We start from the raw sequence: 25,148 nt of genomic DNA, 5'->3' as shown, positions 1-25,148 counted from the left end.
AGTTTAGAACTAGTTATATCATTTCAGCTTATGTCTGCAAACTTATTGACACAAGCTATACACCAGTACCTACATGCTTTACAATTGATTTTTTGAGTGTCCACAGAGAGTCAGTTTGGGACCAGATTTCTGCAGACATGTTCCAAGGCTGCGTGGCCCAACTGGGAATGGTTGGGCAATAGCTGTTGCATGGGTTGCCGCAGCCCTCCTACCCTTTCCTTGGGGGGGCATAAGCAAAAGCACTCAGCCAGCAGCACAGCTGCCCTTCCACCTGTGCACAGCCAAACCAACACACAGCTCCCGGGTGCACCTGGGAGAAGGCATGGTGCTGGAAGCATGTCTTCCCCTATATGTTCACAGCTGACAGGGTTGCTAAGCCGTGTCTGGACAGGGATGGGGTCCCAAAGCTTCACCCAAACTGCTGCAGAGGTCAACGTTGGACCATTGTTAACTACTTCACAGGGATTCTGTGTGTAAGCCTCAGCAAAGATGCTGGACGGTAAATTGGAGCAACTGAGGTGTAAAGTACACTTTTTCCTTATTCTACTTTAGCATCTCAGTAGACCAGCTGAAGTCATTGCATTCTGGATTTTCTCAATATGAGAATGTGGAAATGAGAAAACAAAATACTGGAACATGCACTGAAACAAATGGGAGGAAAAAAAAAGTCAGCAAACTAATTAAAAAATGTGTTTGGAGGGGAACTTCTGAACCCTATGATGGCCAAATAAATATTTCAGTTTTTCCTGAAAGTCTGTGTGCATCTATTAAAGCATATCATGACAATTCCAAAAAAAACAAAGTTTAGATAATTTATGTTAAGAAAAGTCCAAAAAGTTAAATAAGGCTTTATGTTGCCATTGTCTTAGATGAGCAATTTGTTTTTACATAACTAGTGAGAAGAACATTCCACTACTTTTTCTAATATATTACTAAATAGATTAATGCCAGTAAAGAAGGCTATACACAGTCTGTTGTTTTGAAGAAAGCAAAATACTAAAAAGAGCTTGCAACAAGATTGAATTGAGAATAAAACTGAAGTGTGAAAATTCTAAATTTCAGAATTAGACTTGGCACTTTCTAGCTTACACTGAAACTGCCTTTTTAGCTGAACTCCTTTTTGACAGAAAATTATCTGAGGTATTGCCAAGATTACTAACAATCTTCCAAGGACATGTGAAACAACTACAGAAAATCATGTCTGAATATTTGACACAAGTATGTTACGAACATGTTTTTCAAGATCCTGTTTATTAAGGATATGATATTTAGAGATGTTGAGTACTCCAGATACAGCCATCAGGAGCTACAGATTCTTAGCAGTTTTTAAAATCATGCATGTTTGCTATCTCTCTCTTTCTCTCTGTCATTAAATATTTGCACACATTTTAAGAAGAATGCAGTAAATAAAGCAAAGGTAATAAGGAGCAAAGCAGCTTCTTCAGCATGGAAAGAAATACCTTTGAAGCTTTATGCTAACTGTAAATTTTGCATCTGTTTTGTTTGATTAATTGGCTAATAGTTGTGCTATTAATAGAAATGCCATCTCCTCTTCAGTAGTGATCAATTCCAGGATGCCATATATTATGGAGAGCAGGAATGAATTCAACTCTCCTACTTTTGGCCTTTTTTTTTATTTTTTTATTTTTATTTTTACAGAAGGGTTTATGTAGCAAATTACTCAGTATTACAATCTTGAAAGTCTCAGGAATTTCACTAGAACTGCTTCTCAGTTGTGCCATTGTACATGCAGAATGAGTTTCATTAAAACATGCAACAGTTTTCTGATTAAAAACTACCTAAATGACTGGTTTACAAGTCTTTTATATATAAGCTGCCCAAAGCATTCGAACTCAAGGTTAAGAGACAAATTTAGACTTCACATATGTTAATGCATCTTTGCTCTATGGGCTTAAACCATTGACTCAAAAAGAAAAAGGAAAGAAAAATAAAGAATCTTTAAACTGCTGAGACAAACAGATGGACAGAAACTGAATGCATAACCAACCGCACAACTGAGGAGGCTGCACTCTAGCAAGAACCAGTTTTGCACATATATCTAAGTTTACCTTTGATGGTCAGCTCTGTGTGCAGCTTTGAGGAAGTCACTTCATTACAGGCTTCAAGGCTCAATGGCACATATGAAATGAGTTCAAGAAGCACATGACACAAATGTTATAGCTAAGTTTAGTCAGCTACATGCTGGTGAATGGAAGAAGAAGGAAAATATGGAAAGGGCTTTGTTGATCCACTGCTTGTAGGAATCTGTCCTTTAGCAGAATGAGGTTTCCTGACTCACTGCTCATGTCCCTGCATGACAGATCCCTATTTGCCTTCCGCTGATGAGCTGTCACATTGCATTCCAGACCTCGGGATAACAGATTTCTCCAAGAAGGAAACTGTCTCTCTCATTGCAGACAATATTGCAGCCATATTTAATGCTGCAGGGAAAGTGGGAGTAAGCGTTTGTTCAGAGGTCTTATTTTTTTCATTAATCAGTAAAAAGCTTTTCATTTCTAAAGCCATAGATACTATCATAAAGAGAGAGATACTTTTTACAGAGTTGTTAAACTCTTATTTTACAAATGCAATTTCTCATCTCCAGCATTCAAAATATTAATTGGCCAAAATAATCGGACTTATTTATGGTAAAAACAGATCACTAAAATGGTCCAAACTACCTCTATTGTAAATTCACTGGTGTCAAGGAGCAGGCCTGCAACAATTTAAGGTTTACATCTACTCGGTGCAGACATGAGCTATGGTAAGGAGGAACGTTGTTATGCACTAAATGTTATGCTCAAAGCCCTCAGCCCTGGATTCTCTGGCCTCTCTGCTTTCACTCTGTTTCACGCCGTGCATGGGAATGGCTACAGCTCTCTAGAGCTTCCTCTACAGAGAGGGTACACCAAGCCCCTGTAGTCCCAGCTGTAAGGAGTACAGTGAGGAGAAAAAAATGGTCAAAAGCAGTCTTCTCCGGTTCCTTAGATAGTAAATTTTGAAGCTATTAAAGTTACCGGCATTTAAATAGAGCCTCCAGGCTTCCTTATACTGTCAGAGATGTGCCAAAACTAAGTGGAGCTGAGATCTGGCCCTTAAGTTGAACATATCAGAGAAACACGCTCTTGACAAACAGTAGGAAAACCTTTTTTCCTGCCACTTGCTCAAATTCACAGCATGATTTGTTCCTCTTTGTAGCCGAATAGCACATTTTCTATATAAAAATATTCAAGTAAAATACAATGTTGCAGTTACAGGATTTTTAAAAAATAATTACATGCTATTGCATATCCCTAGAATAGTTTTCACCTCCACTGTTAAATTTTGTTAATTTTATGCACCACGATAAAAAACAAAAACAAATGGGAAACAATAAAGCTGGTATTTCTTTTCAGAATTCCTTCAGAAATATGGAAAAAATATTGTGTGTAAGGAATTCCTAAGAATATTAAGAACATAAATAATTAGTTTAACATTTGTAAAACAATAAATAATTCAACTCATAGAGCTCCACATGGTAAAGAACCCCGTAAAACACTCATTTTTCTGTTTGAGAATTGTAGTTAATAAAAGTTGTCTGATGTTATTTAGTAGAAAGACAAACAGTCTTTTTTATATTTGACATTAACAATCTGATCATTTGTCTCCCCAAAGAAAGCCCATACAGCTTTCACACAGACCACACAATAAAGAATAGTAATATTTCTGTTTACTGAGATACCAACTGGCATTTCATTGCAAGTCAATGGTCTATCTTTGCTACAGCATACTAGACCTCAATCTGGCATCTACAAATGTCAAGAGTATAAAAAAAAAATTATAGGATGGAAATCAAAAGCATGTTCTAAATTCCTAAAAAATGTAACAAAGTTCACCTAAACATATTTGCTGCAGAAATCGTACAATATTCAGCTGTCAATCTAGAAAAACAATGAGGGAGCGATGCTGTCAGTAGGACAGGATAATAACATTTCAAGCAGATGTTCAGGCAGGGCTCTAATTCTTACTGAACTCCCTTGGTAAGCATTTAATTTCTTTATCATATGCAAGCTAGGCAAATTGTACTTCATCAAAACTGTATTGTGAAATATTAATATTTCATATTATAGCAAAACTCCATAGAATAACCTTTGTCATATTAAGAACATCAGAATTTCAAATGTCATGGTTCTGCATTTTAATGCATCTTAAATAGCTTTTTGGCTTGGCATCATAAATTATAACTAGTTTAGTCTAAATTACTATGCTGTAATATCAAACAAAAATATACATTTTGTAATAGATTCACTTCTGCGAAATACTAATGTTATGGAAAACAATGTGTCATTGTACTATGATATTTTACCACCTCCAATTATAAAGTGAGGAGCACATAGTACAAATTTATACAAACAGAACTAGTTGAAGCCTGAATCTGTATATTGTAATAACAGGACACAGAAATGCCACAAATCCTGGATAAACCAACTAATTCTCTACCGGCAATGGTTTTCATTTAGAAATTTTTCTGAAAATATATTGTAAAATCTACTGCAGTGAATTGTATAAACATATACTATGAATAGAAAATTTTCTCTACTATGGTTTAGTTAAAATTTAATCTAGTTTTAATTGCAGCTTTGTTTTTAAAATTATCCATGCAACCTGCTTCATACACAACGAAAAAAATGTTAGACATTAAGAGTGAAGTTAAGTCTGCATGTTGATTTCTGCTGGTTCTCATAATAAAGGCAACTGTTTTCGCATTATTGAAAGCGACAGCATCACAAATCAATGCATGTCACAACAGAATAAAGACAGATGCATCTGATTAATCAGAATTAAATTTTAGAAGTGAAGGAGGCATCTAAAAATCAAAGCAAACATTTCTGCCATCCCAGTTATTCTTTCCTCTTTCCAAGCAGCCTATACAATGCAGTAAGGAAATAATAAAGCCTGAATTCAGTTGGAAAAACCCCAATGTCTGCTATAAACATCTCACTATGGTACAGGATATGTTACAGAGAGAAGAGGGGAACACTCATTATAACCTCTGAATTATTTTGATATTATGGTTAAGAATGTGAGCTCTATCTCACATAGATGAGCTCTATCTTCTGATTACAGGTTTTAATTCAAATTTTATGTACTACATAGTACTCCGTAATACTAAGTAAATGGTTCAGTATAACAATTATGCTAAAAAAACTCCCACTCATTGTTATCTTGTTTAAATAATAGGTATTTCTCATTCTCAGGTAGTTTTCTGTTTTTCTAAGATTTAAAAGAGGTAATGACTGGTATTCATTTACTGTGGACTTTATAATACGCATCTCCCCAATTTCTGTTCAATATCTCACCAGCAGAATTTACAAATAATAGTTTGCAGCACAGAGTTATCTGAATAAGACAAAAATACTACTTGAACCAACAGAGCAATAAACTATTGATCCTGCAGTGAAAGAGGGAAGACACAAGTGTAAGAGAAGGTGTGTATAAAGGGGCATTTTTGTTCTGTTACCTAGTATTTCTTGCCTAGTGACAGTCTGCTTTAAAAGCAGTTATTCTCATTTCTGAAAGAAATCTACTTGATATTAATGCAGCTGTGCAAACATGTTTAATTTTGTAAATAAAATTTTACAAATCACTACCCCCCCAGATACCTATAGACACATACAAGTACAGTAGCTTATAATTAACATTTGTATTATACTATAATACCTAGTACCTTCTAAAATATTTAGTGTTGTATATTTAAAGGCATAAATATTCTGAACAAATTTTACCTATTACATTAATTCTTTTTATGCCTCAATCATAGTACAGTAGTGTGCAAGAACAAACTTTTGCTGGATCACTTAGGGTTAAAAACCTCACCCTACAAACAGAAAACCCTACACAGTGTTTCATCAATGTAATTATGCAGTGAAATATGTAGGTGTTTGAAAAGCAAGTTAGCATGGCATGAAACATTTAGTGCTACACTAACTCTCTATGGCAACACGCGATGCTTTCAAGGTGAGATCAAGACAGACCAGGCTTGGGAAGACAAGGGGAATAAATCATGGTCCAGGGCCTACAACTGCAGAACTGCTATCCAACAGTTCCCCTATACAAGGAAGTACAGCCTCTCCTGGGGTGCAGGAGACCCTAGCCTAACAGTTTAGAAGTTTTCTATGCTAGGCAGTGAAAGAGGAAAAAGGAGTAGAAGCTCCTACGAAATTAATCTTCTGCTTGTAAGAATCACAGCTCTCCAACCTGAGTCCTTTTATCTCTGTCATTGCATCTCCTTCTTCCATGTTTTATCCTGCTTTTCCTTCTGATTGTATTCCATCACGCCATAGTTGATGCATGGAAATCTATGGTTTGGCTGTCTATGCTTTTCATTAACTACAAGTCACCAGATTTACCCTACAACAGTCACTTTTACTAAAGTACCAAAGGACACCAATGGTCATGAGGGACATCACTGGCATCCCTATCAGTATTTGAACACAGCTGTGAATTCAGTATTCAGCTCTGGAAGATGGAACGTTTCTCTGGCTGCTAAGGTCTCCATTGTCACACAGGCAGTTTATGCTTGGCCTTTAACTATTGCAAATAAGAATGAACACCACAGGGCAAGCCTAACCGTGACGGATAAAATGAGGAGACAACGGGGATGAATGTAGAATCCTGCCTGTGTCACATAACCAGGGCTGTAGTGGAGCAGCTTCAGCAGCTAAAAAACTGTGTGTGGCAAGCTCCCTGCTGTTCCTCTCTTGGGAAGTGTATATTATCTGGAGAGCAGCTCTGCCTCCTCCCACTGACTATGCAGCCTCGGGTGAGGAAGTCTTTGCTCCTGGTACTTCTACGCACTTCGTTGTGACTAGCTTGGCAGGACAGCCCGACTGTAATCTCTACTTCCATTGGTACTACAGCGCAGGAGAGCATTCTGCTCCCTACTGAGTGCTGCACAGGATTTAGGTCCACATAATTAGAAGCTAAGTTAAAAATATATATATACACTAACCTATATTATTCCAAACTCTCTACTGATTATTTGTTATAGTGTTAAGCTAACAGAGCAGAATCTTTATGTAATACTCATTGTTCAAATAAGAACTGCTGCACCTCATTGAATCTTTCTTCCCATTTGAAATATTCATTTTCATAGCATTAATTATCATGTTGCTATTATAAATTAAAGCAACTATATTTCTGTAGTACCTCACAGACATGCATTCAAATCATGTCACAAATACCACAGCTCAACACCTATGGAAAGTGCACTATTGGGAAAAATATAATACTAGAAAAACTAGTTAGTGCTTGGGTGGAACACAGTGCTACCACAGACAGCAGAACGATTCACGAGTTTAGGCACCAGAGGAAAACTGCTGCCTCCTACCAAACCTTGGAAGGAAATTTTGCTAGAAATAATGATCTCTGGATTAGAATTCATCAGAAGCACTTTTTCAACCTTTTCCTCTTTAAAATAGATACTAGCTGCAACATTTTGCACCTTATTGCAACAAACAAAATATTTGTATCTTATAACCACTGAAGATGCTTGCTTTTATCAATCTCTCACCTGAAAGATCTCCATCCAAATCACACCTCCAGCAGCAAGGCATCCAGTGGAACATGCTGCAGTCACCACTTCAGAAATGACTCGGAGAGAGTCTGCTGCTTAGTGGAATATCAACATCACTTCCTACAACATGTATGTGTGTTTTCCAGAATTCCTATTCAAGCTATTACCCAGCCAGTGTCTGCTTAGCTCATGAGATACATTGTAATCAAAGTGCAGTCTGGCAAGACAGCAAGCATACCAGCAGTAAAACTGATTAATAAATAAATATCAGTATTTGCTACAGGTTGCCTCCAGTCTAGGTACTGAATAATTACAACTGACAGTGTATTCTATACCTAAGTCAGTGATAAACATACTTCAGTGACATTTATGCCCTAAAAAATGTTTTAATAAGAAACTTTGTGAGGTAGATTGGAATCTCGATTGCAATTCAGTGGAGAGCTGACTTCTTCAGGTGCAAGTGAAAGCAGAATACAGACTGACATATTTTACAGTATATGGACATTCCTTGTGTTACAGAGCTACCCTCTGTAGGTAATTCACTATGGTACTAATTCACTTAGGGTACTTACCTATGTACAGGTGGTAGATTAACAAATCTACCTTTAGTCTCCTGATAAGGTCTCCATCTATCAGTCTAATTTTACATCTCAGCTCTGGGCCAAGAATAAAAGGATGCAGCCCCTTGTTTCCAAATTCATCGCAAAAGCTCTCTTCAGTCCATGCCACTGCTTGTCACTGACTGACATCACATCACCATCATTCACACTGTTACTCACGCCTATGCCCAAGCATTTATCTTTGATCCTGTTTCTCTCCCCACAAAGCCATGTCTCAACTCAAATGCTGTTTCTTTACTTTTCTCGAAATTGTCCCCTTCCTTTACTGTCAAAACCTCTTGTTCAGAACCTCATTCTGCCATTTTGCATGCAGTAACAGGAATCCCATCCTGAATGCAAACTTCTGGCCCAACAATCCATTATCCACTTCCAGTCTACACAAAATGATTTGAGATTTTAGTTTTTGGGGTCACTCTGAGCCACAGTCCTCAAGGCTCTCTCTTCTCACTGTTGTTCCTCCACAACATCTTACCGAACCTTCATTTCACTGTATTACAAGCCTTTAGCAGAATTGCTCTCCCCTTCACTGTCTTGTTTTATGTTGCCTCCATCTTTCTGTTCCACTAACCATCCAGCCTCAAAGTCACACCTACATTACCACACTGTGGTTGCACCTCAGTTTCAATGGCTTGACAGTCCTTGGCACCTTCATGAGTTGCTTGACAAAGCTGTTACTCATTCTTTTGCATTCAGATCCCTCTTAGAAAACATTTTTACTGCAATACTTAAAAAAACCCCTAGCTGACTAATATTGGACTGTGGAATAAAAGGGAAGAGTGTATATGCTTTAATAGCAAACAAAACCAGAAATTGTGTTACCATTTCATTGCACTATTGCAACCTTAAAGATTATTTCATCTACATGGTGCATCATACCCTTCCCTGCTGTCCTTTTGCTAGCTGGATCTAATAGTGACATTCCCAAAACACACAGATTTTTCAAATATACAAAGAAATGGCTAAATGCTAAATATGCCTTAAAATATTTCCTTACCTTATCCAGGGAGAATGTTTTAGTGACAGAGAAGCCCCATCCAGCTTCAAAAGCTCTTCGAATCATTGAAGAACTAGTAGTGGGAGTTGCACTGGCAAGACCAAAAGGATTTGGAAACTTCAGTCCAGCCATTTCTACACTGATGTCTACTAAATCGATAGGGGTATAGAAGAGCGGTAGTTCTGGAGTAGTGGAAACAGCAGCACCATATAAAGACTGTAAAAAATAATAATAATAATAATTTTTGCTTATTCATTTTTATATAATTTACTGTTAGCCCTGATAAGGGAATCATTTGTATATAATAACGCAAAAGTTCAAGTATTTTGTAAGTTTTCAAACCAGCAAAATATGTAGAATACTCATATATTGAACATCTGTCCAAATGGCATTTGTGCTGAAATATTAAGCCATGCCGGAAATAACTGAACAATAATAATGAAACAGTTATTTCATAGTGTGTATCACTAGTCTAGTTCAGTCCAAAGGTTTGTTTGACTATTCCGAATAACCAGTTCTGTCCCCTACAGTAGCCAGTAGTAGAGAGGTAAAAACCAGGGCATGGACAGAAAGACCCTTTCTAGTGTTCTTCCCTGAGTCCAACCAGTCAGAAGTGTAGGGACTTGTAGAAAATGAAGGACAGTGGCCATGTGAAGGATCACTCAGCAGCCTGACATCCTTGACTCAGTAGGCTTTGAGGACTCTGCACTTTTCCCCCCTTCTTTTTTAAGATTTTATGTAGCCTATACAATAGGATACTTATCAATATATGCACAACTATTATTCAATATGAATATTTCAAGGATAACAAAAATTAGGCTCTGATTTGGGATCAAAGAAGAACATACACTTTATGACAGGAAACACTAAAGTCACTTTTGCTTTCTAATTTAAAGATAGTATCTCAGCCTTTTCTCTTGAAAGTCAAAGGGAAATGCTTTTAGTGTAAATGCTTTATCTAATACTGTAAAAATTGTAGAGAAAGAATCCTTTTGCATGTATGGATGCTGAAAAACATCCTAAACAGGCTGTGGTAGGTAGAATTAAAATCTTTGCTCACTCAGATGTTTGAGTCAATAAAAGTGCAAAGAAATGAAGCAGGAATTTCTAATACAGAGAAGCCATACAGACTGTATTCCTGGAAAATCCCACCATAAAATCACAGCACTTCCTTCTAGCTGTAAAAAGATTTTTTCAGCAGCACAAAAAGAAGCACTACTATATGTGTGGGGAAGATTTTCCATAGTAGAGAAAAACCTCAGCCACTTAACAAATTGCCATCTGATTTTTTTTTTTTTGAATAATTTATTTACTTCATTTTATCTTGGAAAACTAATGAGTATGGAGGGCGTGAGGATGTTTTTGTTGTTGTTTTTAATGTCTTTTGATACTTAGATTGGTTTAGAATGTGAGAGTTCACTTGCTTTTTTTTGTGCAGGACTGCCTGGATTCACATCTCAGATTAAGGCCTCAGCTCTTTGATTCCTTGTACAGAGAGGATACATTTTGGGGCCAACTTTTCTGATACTGTAAAAGGAGTGAAAGTAGCGGAATTACACTAGCCTAAATTATGAGAACCTGAATGTGTCCTAAATGATGGAAATTTTGAGAGGAGTTAATTTTAAAAGATCTCTACCACTTGGGACCAAACTCCCTTCAGCATCATGACCTCTTCCAACTAGCAGCAAATGCAGCTAGTTTACAAAAAGACAGACATTCCCCCATTTCTAAGTCACTCACTGCTTCCTGCGTGTCCTGCTCTACAGGACTGTTTTCTCACTCCACAAGAATCTGAGTTCCTAGACAAACAAAATCCCCACATTCTAAATCTCAAAAGCTTTCGTTAGCTGACAAATCCAAAAAATTTTTTTGAAGTACTGCATTTAGTTTATTTTGGTTTTGATTTCACTCTATTAACATTTTTCAGTCTTTCTTAAAATTTTGACTGGAAAATGTTTAATAGAACTTCCTGGTTCACAAGATTGAAATTAAGGCATTTTAAATACATTAGCATTTTTTCCCTCCACATTTTGAAGTTGGGAGATCTGCTGAAAGCAAAATTAGTTTATGAACTCTTTGATTTTGATTCTGTAAGAGTGAGAGGAAAGACAGACTTATGGAAAAGCTTTTGGCCAACTCTACTCTATGAGCACACGAGTAACAAACTTAATTTTCCCTTTTAAAAGCAGTTATTTGTTAATTTGTTTGCTATCCAGAACTGTTCAAATGTTGTCTTTGAATGTATTTAAGTCCGTGGATTGCTCACAAACTGTTCATTTTATCTCTGTAAATACTGATTGCTATAGATGGATATAGGTAAGAACTTAATATGCAGCTTAAGTTACATTGTACTGTTTCTTTTCCCTGGCTGGGTAATTTAACCTTCAAAAGCTGTTCTGACCTGAAATGAGTCTTGTTTCAAGTGAATCTTAACTAGAGACCCAAAATGAGCTTTCTATGATTAAATATAAATAAATCCTATGCCAGGCAAAAAAAACCCCTAGATCGATGAAAGACTTTTTGTACTTGGTAACTGAATGCACACAAAAATAAAAATCCACCCATACAAAAAATTCTTTGCTGTATGCCACCATCATGCAAACTGGTAGTAAGCCACTTCCCAAAACATTTCCAGACAGGCCACATCTTCCTGGCCCTTGGAATTCTTGCAGTCACTTTCCCAGGAGCACAAGGCAGGTTCTCTGCACCTCGCTCCACACTACCTGCACAAAAAACAGAAACAGAAACAACTGCACCTAGACACAGTGAGGAACACAGGGTGGGCCAGTCTTAAAGATTTGTTAATGATGGGGGGACTAGGATACAGCTGGTAGGGAAAGGAGAAAAAAGAGAGAATTCAATAGAACAAACCAAGTCTTTAAAAACAAACACGGGCAGGATGCAGCTGAAGGTTCAATAGCCAGTGGCTATATTTCCTTGCAGATTTATCTTCCTCCTTCATATCACTTCCCTTTTTGCCCTATTTATTTTTTGTTAGTTTGTCCTTTCAGCACAATGCTTATAAGAGAAATAAATTTACTAAGCCCTGATGTGTTGTTTTCTACAGAGCAAAACTCTTTCAACAAACTAAAATGTTTTATAGGTTCCTAAAAGCAAAATAATCTTTATAATGAAGGATTTTTCTGACATCGCACAAATAGGAAAAGAAAGCCTGCAGGCAAGAGTTTATTTATAATAACTCTTCCCTTGATCTTTAAAAACAGAGAACAAAAAGTATGGCCCATTCCTTCTCTAATTTGGTGCCAACCAGCTGAGCTAACAATATTGCAGGTACTTATTGTTCCAGTCACCGCCTTTCTTTGGACACTGGAACAGGGTGGTAAAAAATTCCCAGCATTTTGTATGTAGTGGCCCAGCCTTATTCTAACTGGGATACACCTACAGGCAAAAGCAGCCTCTAGTGCAGGGCTGAGAGACAGGAACTGAGCTTTAAACCTGATGCAATTTGTGGCTTTCATTTTCTTTAGGTAGAGGAAATATTTGACCACAACAATATGACCTAACTCTGTTTTGGTGCCTTTAACAGAGACAGGACTATAAAAGTGAGTAGTTTTATTACTGTTATTTTTCACAGAGGGCCTTCTCTTCAAATGCTGTTGTTTGGAACAGTTTTCCTGAGTGCTTTCATCTTACTCCTGTTTTCTCTCTTTTTACATCTTATGTTGAAACATATCCTTTTTCTCTTGCTTGCACTTCTTCTGTCCTATCTCCTATTATCCATTTTTTTAACTTTGCAATGATGTTATTTCATGCAGAATCACATACTCGCTGAGGTTGGAAGGGACCCGTGGAGATTGTTTAGCCCAACCCCCCTGGTCAAAGCAGGATCACCTAGAGCAGGTTGCTCAGGGCTGCGTCCAGTCGGGTTTTGAATATCTCCAAGGACAGAGACTCTACAAGCTCTCTGGGCAACCTGTGCCAGTGTTCACAGTGGAATTCCCTGTATTTCAGTTTGTGCCCATTGCCTCTTGTCCCTTCACTGGATACTATCTTCAAGTCCTCAGGAACCCTCCCCAATCACCAAAGAACTTTCAAAGATAATTGAGAGTGACCTCACCATGACAACAGCCAGCTCCCTCAGCACTTGTGGGTGCAACTCATCAGGTCCCATGAACTTGTTTATGTTCAATTTGTTTAAATATTCCCTAACTTGATCCTCCTCTACTGAGGGTTAAGTCTTTATTGCTCCAGACTTTCCCACTGGTCTCAAGAGCCTAGGATTCATGAAGGCAAATCTTATCAGTAAAGACAGAGGTGAAGAAGACATTGAGTACCTTGGCCTTCTCCATGTTCTTTGTCATGAGGTCCCCTGCTGCATTCAGGAGCGGGCCCATATTTTTGCTAGTCTTCCTTTTGCTGCTGACATATCTGTAGAAGCCTCACTTGTTGCGCTTCACATCCCTCATCAGATTCAGCTCCAGGTGGGCTTTCGCTTTCCTAACCCCATCCCTGCACACTTAGTGTCTCTATATTTCTCCTGGATCATTGTCCCTGCTTCTGCCTCTTGCATCCTTCCTTTTTTTGTTTTACTTTTGTCAGGAACAACTTCATCCAAGCAAGCCTCCTGCTGCCTTTGCTTGACTTCCTGCGTGCCAGGAGAGGCCGTTCTTAAGCTTGAAGGAGGCGATCCTTCAAAATCAACCAGCTCTCCTGGACCCTTCTTCTCTCCGAACCATATCACATAGGATTCTTCTGAGCAGGTCCCTGAACAGGCTAAAGTCTGTTCTCCTGAAGTTCAGGGCCATGATCCTGATATTTAACTTGTTCCCTCCACTCAGGATCCTGAACTCCACCATCTCGTGGTCACTGCAGCCAAGGCTGCCATGACCTTCACATCCCTGACTATTTCTTCCTTGTTTGTAAGTATCAAGTCCAGCAGAGGACATTCTCTTATCAGATCCTTGATCACCTGTGTCAGGAAGCAAACATCAGTGCACTCCAGAAACCTGTGCTGCTTGTGCTCTGCTGTGCTGCCCTTCCAGCAGATACTGGGGTAGTTAAAGTCCCCCATGAGAATCAGGGCCTGTGAATGTGAAGCTTCTTCCAGTTTTCTGAAGAAGGCCTCATCTACTTCCTCCTGATGAGGTGGTCTGTAGCAGACACCCACCACAATGCCATCCTATGTCCACCCTCTAATCCTAACCCGTAAACTCTCAGCTGGCTCATCCTCCATCCCAAGGCAAAGCTCCACACATTCCAGCTGCTCTCTCACAGAAAGGGTAACTCCCCCTCCTCACCTTCCTGGTTCATCCTTCCTAAGAAGTCTGTATCAATCCATTGCAGCACTTCTGACTGTCTGTCAGGGAAGTATTTTGTATGAAAGACACTATTCAAAGTAAAATTGTATTGCATTGCATTATATTATCCCTGGCCTCTAGATTCTTCAAGAATCTTCAATAAGTTTTGTGAAAATTCACGTATTCTCTCTAAAATAATATATTTATGAAGGAAGATTTAGTAAACTACTATTGCCCAGAGATGTAAATTAACACTATACTGCTACTCTTTCTGATACAAGTGGTTAGTCAGCATTTGGTATCTTCTCATGACGGCTTTTTCCATGATGAAGACAACAGATGAAGGAGTATATTTGATACAACCATGGGGCTTTTTATTTTGCTCATTTCTTTACAGAAACACACAGAGAGCCATGTTTTCCTAAGCGCAGTAGAAATCTAATAGGAGACAATTTAATAGTTCACAGTTGCAAGTCCTCTCTCCAGGCAATGGTTTGGCCCCTAAGCTCTCTTTCTAAGCTGTCTGTCTCACAGTCACTGTTGTAGAGATTTTCTAACTTCCTTCCTGGCTTTCCATTTCTGGAACAGGTGTGTTGCCTACTCAGTGGTAAACAACTAAAATTCCAGGTTTCCTAAATTGCATTCAGTCCACCTTTTTGAAAAATGGTGTTTTATTACTTGTCTCCATGCTAGTGTCTCACACATTGTTCTAGCTAAACAAAAGGGCATTCAATTTTTCCTTCAGCTATCCTGAAAAGAAGCAGACAACCATAACTAACAGCTTCAACCTGGGAACCACGCATTTCTGGTATTGATTATAATGTACATTCATGCATGCCTAGAGGAATACATGAGAATGGTCAACCTCCATAAAAGAATCAGCAATCATACTCTTCAGATACTAAACACATATATTGAAAGCATAAATAAAAAAATAAATTGCACAATAATGTTTCAAAGTAATACAGTGATGCACTCAAAATTCATACTGTGTAACATCTTAGTGAAGTGCTCTATCAGTTGAGGATCCAGCCCTGTGTTCTTTAAGGTCATCGTGTATGTTTAAGTCTAGAAGAAATACAGAAGAAACTGGCCATACTGGAGAGATCACAGAAAACAAAAGATAGAAGTCTTACTGTAACCAAGAGAGGAAAGTGGCTTCATAAGAGGGATTTTAGTGAGAAGAAGATGGCAGCTTGACTGTCAGATATCAGAAAAACATTCCACAGGTGTGAATATAGCAAGTGTATGAATAGAGCAGAAATGAAGCATCAAGGCTGGCACAGCTATCCACAAAGAAAAAACTGGAAGATTTGTGATGAGCTGCCTTTGCTCTCAAAGGCAGGCATAGGAAATTAGATGTTAGTCCTGTAGTAATTGTGAATTACCCTGAATACAACTATTACATTATTAAATCCCATTCACTGATCAAAAAAATGGTTTCTCATACCTGATGGGTGGTAACTGAGACATAATAGAGAACAGCAGCCTATATTGCTTCTGCCCAATATCATAATGTCAATGCTGGACAAAGGTGCAGGCCATTACAATCCACAAACTAAATAAATCATGAAGATTAATTTATGGAAATCTTCACATCACAAGTTCATGGAATGACAAAAAAGGTTGAATCATGAAAGACTTTCTGAATAGTAGACAGCTGCACAAATTGGGTTGATTCTGTTTGAATCTCTATCTACTTGCAAAGAACTGTTCTAGGAAGACTGATTGTATTTTGGAATAAGTTCTACTGAGCTGTCCTTGGTTAGGCTTTGACTGGTCATGTTTATAGAAACTAACCTGACACACAGCTGCAGGCAACAATATCTGAGATGAATCCATGCTTAGCAGAGCAGGAGGAAAATGTCAAGAGTCAGGAGATATTTAGGCAACTAATGATGGAAATTTTCCAACGTAAGAGCAGCCAAGAAGCTTCTGAAAATAATTCCCATTTTTGAACATAAGGCATTTCTGTTGGAGAGTCCTTGAGTCTGGATCTTATGCTTCGCTTGACCACATGCCAGAACTTGAAATGACTGGAGTTTCAGGGCACATATCAAGCCCATCTGTTGCTTAGCCTTTTGCCTGGAGTAGGTTGAAACAGGAGGAGTGTACAAAGTGCATTCAGCAAGTAGCTGGGATAGTGTTTTTGAGTTTCAGTCTTTGACATGGTCTTGGGTTGGTTGAGAAGTATTATGGACTATTTTTATTTTGCCAAAGACTGACTGTATTACTTATAGATAGCAGCGCTAAGACAGTCAGTGATTTTAGAAATGGGTACTTATTTCTATAGCTAAAATGCAAATGCATGGATGGAATCAATGTATTTATTTAAAATCTAATGTGACCTCAATTCAAATACGGAGACTGCAACAAGGTCACTTGACTTAGAATCTTGCAGCAGAGAGAAAACAAGGTACTTCACAAGTTTTTTCGTTTGATAACAGAAGCTTCCACAATACCAGGCTGTGGAATGAACACATATGCACACAAACACACACACATGCATACCGACATACACTACCCCTATAAATATCACGGTAACATGATCTTCCTCTTAAGCCACAACTTTAAAAATTAAACCTTTATGCGGTCACAAAAATCTCTACTGGGTCCAAACACTGGTAAGGTGAATTGCCAAATTACAGTGCTCTCCACCACAGCAACCAGATTTTACAAGGGCTGCACATCCAAATAAATGCCCCTTGGCTGCCCATTCATCTAACAGCTGGAAAGGTGACACTTGACATTTGGAAACTTTCCTGCGAAGACTGCTGTAAGGCTTTCCCATTAGCTTCCTGGTGAGACTGTAAGGTCGAATAAGCTGTCTTGAAACCTGCAAAAGGTAACAGATATATTCTAATATCAAGCTTCCTTGATTTAAAATTCTAATTCTCAAGCCATGACTATTCAGATTTCTTCCAAACTATTCAATACCTTCCAGAGGAAAAAAAGCAAGCTTTGAGGAGGAAGCAACATTATAAAGGAGGTTTTTAAAAGTGATGTATATGTTTCTAGAGGTTAAAGAGGAAGGAGGCAAAAAGGAGAAGACACCCCCTTCTCCCCCCGTCACAGAGCCACCAGCTTCACTGTGCACTGAGAAATTAAGCAAGCAGGTCAGGGATTAAAGATGTTTCACACTCAGCATTTTCATAGGGTCTAAGAAGGCAGGACACAAACAGTGCTTTAGAATAAGTGAGAAAAAATATGCACGGATACTAACAACAAGCTTTCAGTTGAAGTATTTTTAGGACGTGAAATCAGACCTCAACAGCATGAAATTGCACAAACATGCAATCAGAGAGGCTTTGAGCAGATGGATGGGGGAGAAAGACATCGAGCTGTTACAGTCCCAACTTCAGTTGTTCAAATCTCTTTTTGTGGGAGAATGAATCATGTATCATGTTTCTAAAAAGTTCCTTGCACTAGGAACACACTCTTTGTCAGCTGGTTCTCCACACATAGGCTGTGTCTCTGGTCTCTGGAGGTTCCTCTGCACCTTCTCTAGATTTACTCTATGCTCGTTCTTAAACTAGAATAAAGTTAGGGCAAGCAGAGATAACAGTTCTCAGTCAGCCATGTGCCAGAGCACAGAAAGGGAAAATGAAGTTACCAGGTTGTTCAAATCTATATCCCCTAAATTTCCATTTCTCAGGTAAACACTTCTTTGCCTCATTTTCCTTCCTGTACACACTGTTTATTTTTTTGCCTGGCTTTTGTGTCCAGTTCATCAGTCTCGTCAGATAAACTTCAGTTTCAGTGTAGCAGTTGTGAGTGTTCTGTAAATTGTTAGTATGCTTGCACTCTAAAAATACTAATAAATACCTTCCCTAGGTAAGAACCCTGGCAGTATTTAATTATTACTTTACTTTACACTGTTGAGAGATTTTATTTTTTTAAAACTAATGAGCTGGGTTTTTCTCCCAATTATCCAATTAGGATTTCTACTGACACTGTATATTGTGCAGGAATGCTTACTACCCTTGAGTGGAATCCAGAGTTGGGGGGCAAAAAAATGTTGTTAGGATTTAAACAAGGTTAAGATAATATAAGAAAGCTGGGTTTAACTATCCAAAATCAAGGGTGTGTTTATACGCACAGAGTTTTAATTTTTCAGTTGAATGGAACTGTAATGTACAAACCACCAGATAATCTAAGGTATGAGTTGCTCAAAACATGTATACTTAATCTAGAAACCAATAACAATTATCTTAATAATCAGAAAAAAAAAATCTAAAAGCAGACAACTGGAAAGAGGAAAATAAAATCACCTGTATGTATCTGTGCATGTACCAGGAAGCTTGTTTTCCATCATTTACTGATTCCACAGTAGTGTTAGCAAGACCACCAATGTCACCACCTGCAAACACCCAGGGTTCACTTGTTTGCATAGTTTCTGGATCTACTTCAGGGAGACCCCATCTATTAAACTTGACAGGTGTCATGGCTTCTCTGACTGTAATTAAAGCGAAAGAAAAAAAAATTAATAGAGGAAAGAAAAAACCTGTTTCTAAAATCTGTCAACTATACACTGATTAACAATTAGAAAAGCAGTTCCATGTCCTAATTCTTTCACTTACTTAAATGTGAATTTACAACAGAAATTAAAAATTCTTTTATATACATGGACACCTTTGAGCTAATGGAGGTATGTAATTACTAACAGGACTCAGACAGAACAACAACATCTATTACATGGAATGGCTCTTCAAAAATAGCAGAAAAGTAACCAACTCCTATGTGTCTGCAAAGCCAGACTTATGTATAAAATAAATGCACACAAATGTCATGAGAAGTGACTGACTCAGCACAGGCACAAGAAATAATGGGTTTTAATAGTCTTTTGGTCACTCCCTGAGAACAAACTGTATATCCCAGAAGCCAGAATTCACAAAGTCATTTTCAGTGGTACTATTCATTTGCCAGGGGAAAAGTCCAGTTGATGGTGAACACTTCTGAAAATCCTATTACTGAACAGTACTAACAATGAAAAAGTAATTTCCTTCCACTCATAGCTTTGTACTGCACTTACAATATCAAAGCGCTTTTCTCTTGGGTAAACTATCATAAACTCTTGTGAATCTTAATATACAGCATACTTTTGAAATTTAAAACTGAAAAGGAATGTTTCTGACATAATTTCTTGAAATTTGTTTAGTTCGCTAGAATTTACTTCCTGCATTTATTAACTCTCACAACAGAACTGATACTCTGCTACTTTTTGACATGTGATTATTACAGCTGATTGAAAATTTTCAGATGTAACATTTTCCCACTGGGAAATGTTATGCTAACAAAATTTTGGCTTTGACAAAGTATGATGGTTTTAACAAAAAGTAATTCTGAAAAAGATACATTTTAGTAACTCAAAAACATTCTGACTTAATATTTAAACTCTGAATTTTCTGAAAGTAGGGCTCACTTTGAAACTTGTTACCTATATTAAAAATAAAATTATAAAAACACAAAAAGGGTCAACAATCAAAATAAAAGGCTTACATGAAGACAGTATCTTTTCTATCTTTATTTCACTGAAGTTTCTAAATTCTTGTAAAACATTCCTTAACAGATCTTCATTTCTCATGTTAGAAAACAGCATATATAGGCACTCTACACATGAACTAATACTGTTCTCACAAAGATTGTAAATGTAAAAATAGATTAAAAATTTTTATACTGCATGGAAGTAAACAAATGGGATTAAATACAAATAAATTGCTCAGAAAAAAGTAATCTTACTGCTATATTAACATGATTTTTATTACGCAAAATTTTGCTTTATTGTTTGCTTTTTAACTTTAATATTAAAATTACCTTTATAATCACAAGACACTTTAATGCAGTTTCATAATGAGGATCACATTTTAAAATACTTTTAGCAAATCTTGATGCGATGTATCAAAATGAGTTATTTTTATATAGCTTTAACTCTACAGGAACAGAAGATTCTACAATAAAATGCAGCTTAAAATTGCAGTGTCCCTCAGGGACATACCACTAGCAGATGCAGATTGCCAAGGTCAATTAAACTGATGTAGTTGTGCTGTCATACATGTAAAGAGAAACCTGTTAGCCTAAGACAAGAATATGTCTCTCACACTAATACAAGCGCAAACTCCCAGTATTGCCCAAATGCACGCTCAAGCATACAGCAAGCTTGAAACACATCTTTCTTGCATATTGTCATGATGGAATTTTCTTCCCAGGCTCTGTAGCTCCCTTCATCTCCAAATCAAACATAACAAGAGTGTTTCAAAGTGGAGGGCTGTGTAGAATCAGCGGCAAAACAATAAAACGGGAAGAAAGGCAGACACTGTCAGCTACTTGTCCCACCCATGCTCGCATTCTCACCATCAGCATACAAATAAACACAGGACTCAAATCCAAAGTGCTTTTGCAACTGGTTCAGAATCCAGAATAGCAGAAGATGGTTTGGACCTAGAACTCCACATCATTAGCACTCTTAAAATTCACAGGCACAGCAGCAGCTGAACTGCAGTCCAGAAGTTAATATTTTAAAGCTCTATGAGCTAGGAAATCGATGTTTAGACAAGATATAATGAAAACAAATACTATGCATGTTCAGCCACTTATTTGCAAGGGGAAAGACTGTAGCAGGTTTTCCACCAGAAGTATTTAATCTATTTTCAAGACCTACTGCTTGCATAATCCCCCCAACCCTGCACACATTTTTGGCTTAACTCGGCAACAATAATATCTGCCTAGTAACACAATCAAAAATTCAAGAACTGTTTTCCTTTAAAAATACTTAAGTTACTGAAAGATCATACCAAACACAACCTTCAGATTGAGACATTTTTTAATGTAGAAAATGAGGGTTTTTAAGGAAAGTGCTGATACTGGCTGATAGTAGCTTTACTATGAATATTTCAGTAATATTTATAAATCAATACATTAACTTTCTCTTTGTATCTCAGACTGTCTGTACTTCAAGAAGACTTTTGATCATCTTATATTTGTCATATATAGGATAACTTCTTGCATGCAGTGGTACCATCTCAGCATGTGGTCTAGACAGTTCTCACAAGCTAAATACGTACAGGCTTGTAAAGACCTGTTCGGAAGCCCCCCTGAGGAAAACTCGGTGCTTCAGGATTTCATATTCGGGATTTAATAGATGACTTTGTTTCTCTGAGACAGTACTGAGCCACGGTAAAGAAAGGTGTTAGAGAGCAACATGCTATTGCAGATGTAGTTTTTCAGACGAAATGATGTAAAACTGGAAGTTTTGACTACTTAATTTAATCTTGTGGAAAAATACGGTATTACCTCTGGTATCCTGCACCTACTACATTCCTCAAACCTATCTGAGAATTGTTTTGTGTTAAAATAGCTGTTCAGACATAATTCTACCAAAAGGTTTTTGAGTGCAAAGAATGCCCCACATACTCCACTTGAAACATCTCCCCAGGGACTGGGAATTTGTTTGCCCCATCTCTATTTTTACAATTGGGAAAGAACATTTCCCTTGTGGCAAGGTCGACATGGTATCCAGAGGCTATTTTCTTCTGTCTTTCTTATAACCTCCAAGGTTTAGATAAGAAGAAATAAGAGCATGATTTAAAAGCATTTCTATAAGAATTGCTAATGTCCTCATAGTTTGGATCCAGTGCAACAGAGAGGCTGAAGGGACCACTTTCCAGACTGCCTGTAGGCAGAAGGGGAGAACATAGGTCTTGAAGAACATGAGTATCTTCTCTGCCTCTTCAAGGGTGAGAGAGATTCTGAGAGCCAAATATGAGTCCAAAAGGAGGTGACCCTGAATATCAGTTCTCTGAACTGCCAGCCATTTGACACTGAACAATACGCAAACAAGATCCTCTGTTTTCTCGCTGGTGTATGATTTAATATAGGGCTAACAAAAAAAAAAAAAAAAAAAGAGTCCTTTAAATCTCTGCACCCTCACACACTTTAAAGTTTAAAACTAATACAGCTTTTCTCTTGAAAATTCAAAGTACAACCTTGTGGCTGTGCTGCATTCTCCTCCATATCCTGATGAGATATTATATATAATTTGAAAGAATCCTTTTGGATGAACAACAGCATACAATTGAATTATTCTAATGCTATCAAGTAATGCTAACACAAAAAACAACAAAGAAAAGCAACAGTACTGAATATATATTCCACATTTGCTATCTTCACAGAGCAAATAAACACAAATGGAAAAGCAGCAGCAAATTATAGCACTTGCAAAAACAATATTAAAACATAAGTGAATACAGAAAAAATATTTTAATTAACAAAACAAATCAAATGGAAAAGATTCCTCAAATAAAGCTTTAACAGTGAGTCTGTGTGTGTTTGACTGCCATGACTAATTATGTATCCATGTAATGTGTGTTCAATTTGGGCTTATTTAAATAGCAGAAATGCTCATTAACTGCAGTATATCTGTGAAGCTTCAATAAACAGTTTAATGGTTTTTATGTTTAACCAATTTCATAAGTTCCTGTAATTTTGGCTTTAGTAGCTCATTAATGTTATTTTTGATATCCATCTTACAGACTTCTTTTACAGTGAATAGTAGCATTACTTCAGGAAAAAAAACAATATACTGTAAGTTTCTTAAACTCTAATGTAAAGCTATAGCTTTCACATGCACCAGTGGCTTCAGTGCTGACATTGCCCAGTCAAAAGGCCCAGAAACAGAGGCAGGTGCAGTCCTGCTCCCCCAGCCTCCACCCTGCTCCCGGACCGAACCAGGCTGTAAAGCGACGCCACTGACACAGTGGGAGAGGCTCCTGCTGAAAGCTGCCTGTAAAACACATGCTGCTGATTCAGTTTCTGCCTGTCACCAGCAAAAGGCTCGCAAGCAAACATGTACTGGTGCCTACTGGATAAGGAGCAGAATTTCTGCTTTAAGTTAAAATGCCTTTAGAATTTATGATGAAGCCACTTTGGGATTTTGGAAGCTGGTGATCATTGCAGGGTGCGAACTGTTGCACTCAAACTCATTCAGTAAAGCTATTTTTGATGAAAAATCCTACTCCAAATGACTCAGCAGGAAAACTCCTACCTAATTCAGTAGGAATCTGCTGAATCTATATAAACTGCAGTTATGTAATGGTTAAAAAGAAGTCTAATGGCTAAAACTATTTTGTGGGTGAGAGGCAGATGCTGTGCTACTAGGGAGACACCAGGTGACCCTGCTGGGCATCCCCAGCTGGTGCCTCACAGCTGCAGCTCGGCTTCCCACCCTCCTAGCTTCATTAGCCAAGGCTCCAGCGACTTGAGGCTGGAGTAATCTGGTTGTCTGACAAGGCTGTATAAAGAAGCTCAAGGCTCTCTGCAGGTTCACTGGCCTCCACATCACTTGAAATTCTGTATTTGTACAAGGAACATTAATGTCTTTCACACTTATGAATTCAGAGATCTGCAGGCTCTTCGCCTTTTCCTAGCAACTTCTTCTGAATCCGTAGAAATAAAAACGAGCTAGGAGTGGGCTAAATAATAAAATCATTAACTACTTGGGCAAAATTCATCTTTGCAGTACACAGAACTACACTAGGGGTTAGCTGTACTCCAGTAAGGTTTGGCTGCTGCAGTTTCCAAGCAAGATGACAGTCACTGTAAAAGTTAAAGGAAGGTATCTGGAAGTTATGATCGATTTCCAAAAATGTGAAATAAAATTTTGCCCTTCAGTTACCATGCAACAGTTAGCTACTACAAAAATTTAAAAATATATATATTTTGCTTATTTTTGGCATTCCCCTTTTTCATCTCTTAAGGAAAATAAAACAGACATTTTCATGCTAAGATTCATCAACATTCTGGAATATGGGAATAGTTCCTCTTTACTGCTGCCTGCTAAACGGAGTTTTGAACTAAACTTACATTGCCAGTCCCCTATGTTGCATTAGTTTTGCAGTGTGTTTTGGACAACTGTACCATTTTTCATGATTTCTTCATGGGAAGTCCAGGTTCTCTTCAGAAATACACAAAAATAAATAAAATCAGAACAAACCAACAGTGCAAAATTTTGCAGTACAAAAATGTTGTCCCCTTTTGTTTCTCAGGAAAAAATATATAAGAAAAAGACTATTCAAAGATCAGACTTAAAACCAACTGGCCTGGTGTTAGATAGGATGTTGAGGCTGAGTGCATGCAGCACCAGGGAATACACAAAATTACATTTGTATGTATTGGACAGCTGCAGTTTGGAATGGTGCCAGTACATGTTTTGGTATTTCATGTTGTAAGCCTCCAAAATCACAAACCAAGAAAAAGAGCAATAAGATGAGGGAAGGTACAAAATTTTCTTGCAGCTGTTTATGTGGGTCAATTATGATGGCTTGAAGGCTTTGGTAAGCTATGCAAGAGAAAAGCAGCTTGTGCTTGCAAAATCTCTTTCAACAACAAGCAAAACCTTTCTCTTCCTCTATCTCCAGTAGTTTGATTTAAACATTTGATTTTTTTTACTGGTTTCAGTAAAGCGCCAATTTATTTAAAAGTCTAGAGGGCAACTCTCCTGCTCTGTCTATTAGCGACTTCCTGAGCATAAAATAGACTTAGAAAAACTGACTTTTTTGTAATTAATGATGCATTTATATGATTCCCAATGGGAGGATGAATATTTATAGAACTGTTGCTTAAAAACATAATTAGCATTTTATTTTAATAAAACAAAAAAGACTAAATACCTACTGTGAGTGTAAGGAACCTCAGCTGCAAATTTAATAGTTACTACGCAAGAATAA

General features: G+C 37.6%; 1 protein-coding gene across 2 annotated transcripts in view; it reads right to left on the bottom strand.

Annotated features, from left to right (window-relative positions):
- The window catches only part of DPYD (dihydropyrimidine dehydrogenase), a 382,796-nt gene that overhangs the window by 169,089 nt on the left and 188,559 nt on the right, over positions 1-25,148 (bottom strand). For both annotated transcript variants that reach the window (XM_067300877.1, XM_013961321.2), the window contains exons 12-13: positions 18,699-18,883; positions 9,170-9,385 (exon numbers count right to left, since the gene is read on the bottom strand). In XM_067300877.1, coding sequence (XP_067156978.1) covers positions 9,170-9,385; positions 18,699-18,883 — 401 coding nt within the window. The remainder of the gene's footprint in view (positions 1-9,169; positions 9,386-18,698; positions 18,884-25,148) is intronic.

Source organism: Apteryx mantelli, chromosome 8 (assembly GCF_036417845.1).
Source record: "Apteryx mantelli isolate bAptMan1 chromosome 8, bAptMan1.hap1, whole genome shotgun sequence".
Classification (NCBI taxonomy): domain Eukaryota; kingdom Metazoa; phylum Chordata; class Aves; order Apterygiformes; family Apterygidae; genus Apteryx; species Apteryx mantelli.
Note: the sequence above shows the minus strand (reverse complement) of the source record. Positions and strands in the feature narration are given on the sequence as shown.